We start from the raw sequence: 11,282 nt of genomic DNA, 5'->3' as shown, positions 1-11,282 counted from the left end.
AATCTCATCAATTCATTTTTTTCTTGTAAGTACAAACTCATATGTTCCTAGTACTACTTTTATAGTTTAATTATGTTATATTAACAATAATGTTTCTTTATATAACCTTCTGTTAGGACACAGATGAATATGGGTTGCACACCTTTCTTTTCTCTGCTGTGTGCACAAAGGGATGTGGCACCGGTATGTTATTGTTGCACAGGTTATATAATCCCTCTTCAATTGTACTTTAGTTGTGTGTATGTGAATACAACTTGGGTAACAAAGCAATAATATTTTAGCATTGTGTTATTCCTTATGCTAAGACAAAACACATATTATGCCCATAATCATTCATGCTTCTAGTATGCTTACATACAATGTTATTGGTGCAGTGTAACATGTACATCCATATGATGTGTACAGCAGGCTGATTTACATTTTGAATGTCATGAAATATACATGGTGTTGTACATTTAACACCAAATACACACTTTGCTGTGTTGTTTACGGTACTGAAGATGGCATGTCAATGTTTGCAATTTATATATTGTTCCTTTGCATTATAGGTATATCTCCAGTATGACTGATCATGGTATGTATATTTGCTGACATCTCTCATAAGATGTGGCTACCTCAATCTTCCTATAATTATTGGAACTAAAAACCCAACATATTGGTTTAAACACAAATGTTACATATATGTACTTTCTGTATCATGTATATGCATTTAGCTACTCTTGAGCTTTCATGTGCATTGTATTACAAAATGATTACTCACATTTCATCACATTTTATGTATGTTTCCTTATAATTTCCATTAATGTAATATAGAGGTGGTTGGAGAAAAGGGGATAACTGTACTTATTTGTTTACTTACGGGAGCACATTCATCACTAGCATAGACACACTTTTTAAGACAACTGTTTGTGTCTCTATCAATTGGTGTAGGATCCATGTATAACACCGACAAATGATAACACCAGCTTTATTATGGTAGCTTATATCATCATATTGACTATACTATGTATTTCTAAACGATTAATAAACACAGTAAACTATAGTTAGTTAGGTTAATGAAATATACACAGAAACGTACTTCATAACATGATGGTGATGTCATATTCAGAACATCATGCATTGGAGGGGACCATAACATCTGGCCAGTAACATTATTTGCTACAGTCCCAAACCATTTTATCTACATACCCATGTAACAAGAGATTTTAAAAATAAATGGCTACTTGGTTGTAAGTGTCCTTTACATTGGGAGAAGGAGTGGCTCACTGAGTAAAGACACACACTGGCACTGATAGTTTGAAGCAGGGGAGTCTGGTTCAATTCCCGGTGTGGGCTCCTTGTGACCTTGGCCAAGTCACTTTATCTCCCTGTGCCTCATGCGGCAAAAAAACATTTGTACGTTCCACGGGCCAGGGACCTCAGGCTGAAACATGTGTCTGTAAATCGCTGCGTACAACTAGCAGCCCTATACATGAACATGCTCATATTATTATTATTATTGTTACATAGTTTCGACAGTCATACGTTCCATTACATATTAGAATACACAAATGTGTTAGCAGAGTGGGAATGGTTGTTATATATAAAACACACCATGTCATAAAATGTTAGTAGTCATTAAAGAACACTCAATAAAAATTCATGAGGCACTCTTTTGCAACATCATTATGTTAATTAAGTGCTTATGCAATATAGGCATAAGGGTATCACATTTTTAATTGTTTGTTAATAAGCGCTGCAAGCAATATAAAATTAGTTCCATATGTAGTATAGTAGTCGGTGGCTCCTCCTCACAATCATCTCATATAAAGGTAGACTCTTCTGAAATCATACATTGATCCGATTGTATCTTCCCCGACATCTCTGAAATACAGCAAACACATGATGGTCAAAGATGGCACCTTACTAGATATGCATCCGTGACAACGCGTTACGCAGCTCTATATGATTGTGTAGATACACACGTCACTCACTTATATGTTAGAAGTAAAACTGTTCATCAGTATGTAATGTTTCTTTAAATTTGTAGCAGGCATAACTATGTATAAGAAGTGAACGTTGCCTGTATACTGAAAGATGTGCGCGCACATCTTTGTGTGCGCACGCACTTCACGCTTGGCTCCACTAACTGTTAGCGCATGCGCAAAACAAAGCGTACGTTGTGCGTTCAATACATGTTGAAAATACCAGTAAACATAACATCTTTATTTCAAATACAATGAAGACGAAACTACATTCGTTCTAAACGAGTACATCTGTATTCTTTTTAAACAGACGTGTTTGAACAGAAAGCACGGCCGATAACACAATGCGCAAATGCAATACGTGTGACGTCATGTTAAGCCAGCGTGAAACGCACGCTAACACTCCTCCCACTCAATTAACATTCGGCTAACGCCCAGGGTACGCCTACAAACACTGAGCCGCACGCATCACACACTGCAGTTACCGTTACTATAACAAAACATGACAGCCAATAGGCTTTGAGGCGCGCACGTCGCTTGGGGGCGGGACTTACATCACTAATCCTTTTTAAGGACGCCTTGGCCCATGACAAGGGTCCCACGTCATACGTGGTGGACCCGGTTTTCAATGTTGTAGATGTTGCATGATAACAAAACAGGTATGTGTTAGAGTAATGGTAAAATGTTGCTAATATGTTTAAAGGGATAGGAAAGTACGTATATTTATTCCGTCAGCAATGTGTACTACTCTTTCAGGTCCTACTATATTGTATTAGGAAACAATTTGTTTGTGATCGCTACATGTTATGCAGTCTGCAATGTTACGCTGTATCCACGCATTGAAAGTGAAAATGGTGGTTACAAAAAAAAAAAAAATTTAAACGCAGAGTCAACGCATAACGATTGTTATATTTACCATTCTTCTAGAATTAACTCTTCGCCTGGCTGCAACTGGTCGCTCCAGAAATGCAAGCCATTTTCATCCACGCTTAACCCAACCGCTGAATCCAGTATGGCACATATCTCCTCCAGGATGCGCTCATAGGAATCGCCACTGCTTTCTTCAAATAATTGGTCGGGAGGTAGGTTCATTTCTTCCGGTTCCCATTCCAATGCAATTTCAGCTGAAAGGCTTGGTACATAATCATAGTACTTTTGTTCTTGTACAATGTGGGTTTCAGGAATGGAGGCTGCAGATATTGCAGCACGTATCGATTCAAACGGATCAGTAGTAGCGGATACATTGCTATTGCCATTAGGAATAAATATGCCTTTCACGACAATATAAGTGCCGTCTTTCAGGATAAATTGTTTTTCCGGGGCAATCTTCCAGAAACCATAGGTGTGTTGTAGCTTATCCTGGTCACGTTCAAAAAAGTCATTACTTGATAAAGTGAATCTTATTGAGGAATTAAAATTCCGTGCATGCTTACGGTCTTGGTAATAAGGATATTTTGCTCGAATGAAATCATCGATTTGGCGTGTGCTTGCTTTCTGTCCGCGACTGTTCAAGATGGCTTCACAGATCATGTACTTATACCCTAAAAGGGGATTAATATTGTTAACGAATTCATCAGCCATGTCTGAGTAGCACAAAAGCTGTGTGCAGGTCTGTGTTATTTGCTCATCAAAATGAATGTGCTGAATGGCTAACAAACTCCTGTTTTTCCTTGTCAAGGTCAACAAAACTAACTACTTTGACTCCTTATTTCAAACGCCAATTGGATTTGTTTGTCTAATTGGGTTAACAGTTGTGGTTCGTGATATGGGACTGTGGGAGAAACATTTCTCCTTCTTTTATCTCGTTTGTGAAAAACATCCCTAGACTGTGAATGCGTTCACATAGTGTTTTTTTGAAAACTAACAAAGACCAGTGTGTGAAAATATTTCTTAGCCAGGCATATCAGTAAAAACACACCTGCAAAAAGAAATGTTTTTTCCCCGCTTACATTTCTGTGTGTATGTGAAAGTCTGGTTAACTCCCTGTCTGCATGAGTTTAAATACGTGTGTATATATATATATATATATATATATATATATATATATATATATATATATATATATATATATATATAAATATATCTCTTATAAAAATATATATATATTTATATATAATATTTTATTTTTTTTTATATTGCAGGAGTACACACAACATTGATGGCATTAAGTATACCTTGTATGAAACCTATTTAAATGGTGAGAAACATGATTGAATTAAGTAATAAACATTTGTTTAAGCACAATACTGTTAGAGTCTCATACTTAGGATATTTCTCAAACATTAGGCCTGTATTATTAAAATAGTGTGCTTTCACAAGGAAGCATGAAGTGTATTAGTTTGTGTATACCAGTTTATATAGTACTATATATATATATATATATATATATATATATATATATATATATATATATATATATATATATATATATATATATATATATACACACATATATACATATATATATATACACATATATACATATATATATACACATATATACATATATATATACACATATATACATATATATATACACATATACACATATATACATATACATATAGACATATATACATATATATATACACATATATACATATATATATACACATATATACATATATATATATACACATATATACATATATATATATACACACTCACACACTCACACTCACACTCACTCAGTGTGTGTGTGTGTGTGTGTGTGTGTGTGTGTGTATATATATTATTATACATTCTGAGATGTTATAGAAACGAACACACAACTGATTAAAGGACAAAATTACAATGGCCAAGCAAGGCAAAGGTAAGTAATAATTTACACATAATCCTGCTGTACACGTACAAGAAAGATGTTTGCAGTTACTTAGGTGTTTTAATAATTGCATGTGACTAATATGCATATGCAATTCTTACATCAATTAACACACCCAAATGCAATGTTTTGCTGCAAAGTCAATGGCAGCTTCTCTAAACTTAGCAACTGGCTCCTGGTGGACCATTACTGAACAGACGATTACAACATAAATATTTATAACACAATTAATTATGAGTGTTAACATTTCCAAAACTTCACGTGTACAAGAACATAGTTGAAAGTTTGGAAACAACACAGTCTTCAGCATACATACAATAGTAATTAGATAATCTGAAGTCAACAAAACAAGGCCAAAGACATATTTTCTGAATTATAACATTTATTTTTTTTGTTCCTTTTGCGAGCGAGTAACAGGCCTGCTTGTTGTCTCTTGAATTTTCCTTTTTCTTTTGCCACCAACTTTAGGCACAACAGAGCCACTTTGAGTGGCCTCTGGCACTTCACGGGCAGGGCTTGTGGCCAGTGACTGTTCACCTACGGGGCTTGTGGCCAGTGACTCACCTACAGGGCTTGTGGCCAGTGACTCACCTACAGGGCTTGTGGGCAGTGATTCACCTACAGGGCTTTTGGGCAGCGATTCACCTACAGGGCTTTTGGGCAGCGATTCACCTACAGGGCTTTTGGGCAGCGACTCACATACAGGGCTTTTGGGCAGCGATTCACCTACAGGGCTTTTGGGCAGCGACTCACCTACAGGGCTTTTGGGTAGTGACTGTTCACGGACAGGGCTTGTGCCCAGTGACACATGTGAGCAAGTTGGTAGATACTGCACAAGTGATGGTTGGTCTGTTTCATGTGTGTCTTGTTTTGTTTTTGTCGCCTCCTTTGTAGGTGTCTGCTGCTGAATTTGTACAGATGGCAGCGGTAGGATGTCATCAGGAACCTGCACAGCAATGTCTGCTACTTGACCGGTAACATTTGGGCCTGGTGAATGAATATCAGATGAATGTGGTGAAAACTGACCTGCATGAACAGATCCTGGCTGGGAGGTGTTGAATTGTGGTACATTAGTCATTCTCCAGTAATTAGCTTGTGTTTGCTGAACAACTAATGCTTCGAATGAGGTGTTGATTTTTTGCAACTGTTTAGGCACTTCAATGAAGACTCTGTGGAGATGTGCCAATTGTGATACTGTTTCTTCCTGCAGTCCAATCATCCTTTCCAGCACTGTCATCATGTCTGAATGGCGACGATTTTCTGCGTCCACTATTTTTCCCTCTGAAGCTACAATTGCATCGTATGTGGAAGTTGATGGACGATTTGGCGGTACAACAGTTTCTATTGGCACCTCTTCATGGTCACATGATTGTATTTCAGTCTCTTCTGTGGCGTCATCCTCATCATACTCATCATCCTCATCACCATGATGTTCTAAAAAGAAATGTACACATTATTAAATGGCATGTTAATGTATGCTGTGTTACTATGTAATTGTACTGTGTCCTAAGTAACACCTAACATGTTAGCATACGTTTTATAACCTCATTAAAAACTACCTTGACTTACGAATAATGTTTGGACTCAGTATGAAATATGAATGAATGAAAAGTTGCTCTAAACTCAGAAGTCCTACATGATAATTAACATCACTAACACAATACATGTTGCCTTACACTTAATTTTCACTGACACTAAGTAATCCTATTTAAAGAAGATGTGCAAAACAAATAATGCACATGACAACATAACATATAGAAGAGCACATATTATATGGCCAGCAAATGATACACTCACCTTCTAGTAGTGTTGAGCTGGCTGACCCAGGTGAAGACACTTGTTCCATCTCAGGTGACACATGTCCTCCAGGGGCAACTATATATAACAATAACATAAGTTTTACATTTACATGTGTAAATATTGAACAAACACTTATTGTATGTTCTGTATTTATGATTAACTAACAACATCAGTTCCTTAACCGAAAATGTGTGTGAAAGTGAACATAAATAGTTGTAATAACACTGTACATGCCTGTGTACTTAGAATTTTTGAGTTCCCTAACATACAACATACTATGTTTCTGCAGTAATGCGTGAGGATAAATAGATTAAATGAGTACATAAAAATCATATGTTGTGTAGTGATATCAGTATCATAATGTACATAACTATCATGAGATGACCATTCACAAAGGTTATCATGAAGGTGGTCATATTGCAAAAAGTGTTGTTTTTGGTAGAGGATATGTGTGGTACATTAATCGAAGATGTGGCACACCTGAATGTGGCTGTGACTCAACAAGACAACACATGCAGTGTGTGATAATGTGTCTTTCATAGTAGTTCAACTATAGATATGAGTGAACTAATGTGTGACGTACGCTTTGATAAGTAATGAGTTGTTGGGGCATTTAGTAGCTAGAGTTAAGCTTTCAAATGAGTGTGATTAACTTCAGTTGTGCTATTCAGGTTGTAAGAAAGGTATTCCCTTCCCCAAAAAGCCTAATCAGCCACACCTTTCAATGACTTGAAACAGGTGCAAATGGTGTGAACTAAGTTGACCGTGAAATGAGGCTGTAATTAGTGTGTGTGCTGAACCCCACCCCCTCTGTTGAAGTGTATGCTGTGATGAGATATTAATTGCAGCTGCTTTAACACAATGGTAGATGAGCTAAGTAGTCATCTGCAGTGTTTAAGTTATGAAAACAATGACATAACATATGATACGTGTGCCTCATTATGCTGTCTGTATATGACATAAAGCAAAAATGGACCTTTTCATAAGCAACTATAGATGTGTTAGTGCCAGTGATGTTTGTAGGCCGTTACATGCAATTTCTTTGATGCATGCTTAAAATAGGCAGTAATGTCATGTTTGTCGGAGTAAAATCAATAAAATACACAATAATATGATACATATTTCTGTTCTGTACCTGTAGCTACTAATAATTTCTCATGAACATGTGTTACACATGTGTACTACCCTGTTGTTCCCCATCTTCGCCCACCATCAATTGCTTCCACTGCAGCTATGCATTTTGGGAATTCACATGTAAATGAGCACGCAATGGCACGTGCTATATTAGTTACTGCTTTTAGTAGGACTACTACATATATGTCTATTTTGAGATATATATATACAGAATCAGACATATACATATATAGATGCAGGTATGCTTATATTGTGAAGACAGTATAAAAAGCAGTGTAAATATGCAAAATAAGTGTAAGCAACGACACGCCTAGTACAGTAATATTTATCACCTGCTGGAAATTGTGACGGATAAATTCCAATGTCACGGTCACCAGCCAAGCCTTCCACGACGACGGTAAGTAATTTTGGCCGAAGCAGCTCCTCCAATGGAGTCAATATGAGACGTTGTGGTGTGGGCCCACCTCCAGTGCCAGTAGCATGCACGCGTTGGTCTTGTATTTTCTTTTTCAATTTGGACCTAATATCATCAAATCTTTTCCGACAATGATACTTGTCCCTGACACTATTCCCACAGGCATTGACACCAATGACTATTGTGTCCCACATTTCTTTTTTGCTTGCTGCACTTGTCCGCCCTTGAAAAACATATAAAAGATATGAGGTAAATTAATAATAATATAAGCACCAGTTTCCTACACTGCTAGCTGTTCCAAGAGATAGCAAACATGCTGTTTTATGTGTAATATGTGCAGCACATGAGCATTCACTACTAAACCTATACATGTAAGCAAGGTTGCATTCATATTGTATGCAGTTCTGGCAAATTGACCGCCTGTGTTTATTTGTCCTTGTAAGGCATGATAAAAAGCTGTGTTTCCACACTAATGAACATAGAAAGATATTGTGTACCCATATTTGCATATGAACAAAACTCAGATGACCTAGGATCACATGTATTTGAATAATAAATGTAAAGTTACACTTACCTACTAAATGTCCATAGAGACTGTCATAGTGCTCCAGAATGCCAGTGACAAGAGCCCTATTTTCCTGGTCATTGAAGCGAGGATTACGTGGCTTCTCCACACGTTTTTTCCGAGCAGGTTTAGGGTCAGAGCTTGGCTGGTGCTGACTGGACTCTCCTTCTTCCAATGGAAGAGCCTCCAAAAGCTGGCCACCAGCAAGCACGCCACCACCAGACACCCCATCAGCAACTGCGCCACCAGCAGCACTCCCAGCACCAGCATTCCCACTCCTAGCACCAGCACTCCCACTCCTAGCACCAGCACTCACACTCCTAGCACCAGCACTCACACTCCTAGCACCAGCACTCCCAGCACCAGCACTCCCACTCACAGCAACAGCACTCCCACTCCCAGCACCAGCACTCCCACTCACAGCAACAGCACTCCCACTCCCAACAACAGCACTCCCACTCCCAGCAACACCACTCGCAGCACCAGCACTCCCACTCCCAACAACAGCACTCCCACTCCCAGCACCAGCACTCCCACTCCCAGCAACACCACTCGGTGCACCAGCAACATCACTCCCCTGAACAGAACGTTCACTCCGACGCGTACTCGCACGAGTAGCACTCCCACTCCCACCAGCATCACTCTTCCCACGCTTTGCGGGCATACTTCCAGCACTCACAAAAAACAGACAAGAAATGTACAGGCAATCACACGACCCACTTCCACATATAAAACAAGACAAAGATGTAAACAAAACAACAAAGGACAAAGCTCACCCAATACACAACAAGTCTCTCAGTCAATATGCAAATCTTCAATCGTCCAGCTCTGTGCGTCTCTCTCTCTCTCTCACTCCCAACAACACAGAGAATGATTAGCAGTACACGTTGCCTTTAAATATGGCGCGCAATCAAAAACATGCTTGTTTCGCCTGATTCAGCAAGATTTGTGATTGTGCAACCTAACAGCACCCCGCCACGCACGCCGATACACCTGTGTGTGATCGGCTCATCATCGTGAGAGTGGGCGGATTTGTTTTCTGGTTGATTTTGAATGTATTCGGCACTTACTGCATACGGAGAGGGAAAAACGCCAATAACATGACTAATCGATAAGCTTGCCGATTTCACATAATCGTCGCTTACTGCATGAGGCCCATAGATTCTAATCAAAAAGTGCAGTGTAATATAGATAAAGTGGATAAATCAAGAAAGTGTTTAATGGCCGCAAGGCCGTGATTGTGCTCAATAATGGAGTACAGGGAGGTCACATCCATGGTGACCCACCTGTACTCCTTGTGCCAAGTGATCTCCTGTATGCTGGCAATGAAGTCCGTGGTATCTCTTATGAAAGATGGTAAATTAAATACTAGTGGTTGTAGAAACCTGTCCACATACCGCGATAATCCATCTCCCAAAGATCCAATGCTCGCTATAATTGGACGACCAGGAGGGTCGACCAGCGATTTATGGATCTTTGGGAGATGGTGAAATATCGGAATCACGGGATGTGGACAGGAAAGAAAATCACATTCCCTTTTGTTAATTACATTAAGAATTCTGCCCATGTCCAGTAGCTCAAACAATTCAAGTTGGTATTGAGATGTAGGATTGCTCCTAAGAAGTTTATATGTATTACTGTCCCCTGGCTGTCTCATCGCTTCCGTGAAGTATTGATCTTTTGATAAAATAACGAGAGCCCCGCCCTTGTCTGCACTTTTAAGTACAATATCATGATGTTTCTTAATGCATTCAATTTCTTGGATTTCTGTTCAAACTCTGCCTGCTCACGGAGATACAGGATCGCTGAGACGCAGCATTTCCCTCCACACGTCAGTCGCATAGCCGACGGCCCTCGGTGATGACGTCAGACGCTACCGCGACACCCGAGGAGACGGGATCTACCAGGCATACGCGGTGAAGAGACCGGGTCGGGTAAGGGCAGCAGGCATCTCCAGTGTGAGTACTCGAGAGGGGTAGCCTTGCGGTTGCTCCTTCTCTGGTCTCAGTTTTCCCTGTGTACTAGCCCCCCACCCAGGTTATACTTGATACCGTCATCTGCCGGAGCCTGGCCTTCATTCATCATTTTTTTTCCCCCTGTGCAGGACATTCATGCCCGCCTAGTAGTCATTTATTCTACATGCACATCAGAGATTTTCTACTGTACCAGCTTTGTTGTGGACATTTGTAGCACCGGACATTTGGGGTTCACTCCCCCTACACACTACCAATTGACTTCAATTTTTGCCCTGGTGGCTCATATCCACATGAACAATTTATTGTTATTACTTATCTGGTTATTTACATCCTTCTCTTTCAGAACGGACTGGTATCTATATACACAGTGTTCGACAAATCACCCAAAAATCTACTCGCCCAACCAAAAAATCTACTCGCCACCTAGTCCCGCCCCCAACCCCGCCCCTAGTCCCGCCCCCAACCCCGCCCCTAGTCCCGCCCCCAACCCCGCTTTAAAATAAAATATATAATTAAAATTAAAATACATTTAATAAATTCCTAGTCAGAACAACATTCGTTTTTGACAAATGTATTTAGTTGTGTGTGTGTGTGTGTGTGTGTAAGT

At 39.4% G+C, this 11,282-nt stretch overlaps 1 protein-coding gene and 1 long non-coding RNA gene across 2 annotated transcripts; one reads left to right on the top strand and one right to left on the bottom strand.

Annotated features, from left to right (window-relative positions):
• Positions 1 to 472: 472 nt before the first annotated feature.
• LOC142469829 (uncharacterized) lies at positions 473 to 6,338 on the top strand. The gene is made up of 4 exons (XR_012789103.1): positions 473 to 574; positions 2,892 to 3,046; positions 4,106 to 4,161; positions 5,680 to 6,338. It is a non-coding gene; the product is annotated as an uncharacterized LOC142469829 (long non-coding RNA).
• On the bottom strand, positions 5,141 to 6,750 carry LOC142469822 (uncharacterized). Its single transcript, XM_075576489.1, has 2 exons — positions 6,583 to 6,750; positions 5,141 to 6,219 (listed from the first exon to the last, which is right to left on the bottom strand). The coding sequence occupies exons 1-2, from the start codon at positions 6,677 to 6,679 to the stop codon at positions 5,168 to 5,170; spliced, it is 1,149 nt and encodes a 382-aa protein (XP_075432604.1). The 5' UTR covers positions 6,680 to 6,750; the 3' UTR covers positions 5,141 to 5,167.
• Positions 6,751 to 11,282: the final 4,532 nt, after the last annotated feature.

The sequence above is a fragment of the Ascaphus truei genome, chromosome 1 (assembly GCF_040206685.1).
Source record: "Ascaphus truei isolate aAscTru1 chromosome 1, aAscTru1.hap1, whole genome shotgun sequence".
In the NCBI taxonomy this organism is placed as follows: Eukaryota; Metazoa; Chordata; class Amphibia; order Anura; family Ascaphidae; genus Ascaphus; species Ascaphus truei.
Note: the sequence above shows the minus strand (reverse complement) of the source record. Positions and strands in the feature narration are given on the sequence as shown.

What these genes read in the sequence shown, in the direction of transcription:
- LOC142469822 (XM_075576489.1), bottom strand. Translation starts at nt 6,679, where the DNA reads ATGTTATTGTTATATATAGTTGCCCCTGGAGGACATGTGTCACCTGAG. An exon ending in CAGCTCAACACTACTAGAAG is followed by an intron (nt 6,220 to 6,582) that starts GTGAGTGTATCA and finishes ATTTCTTTTTAG; the next exon opens with AACATCATGGTGATGAGGAT.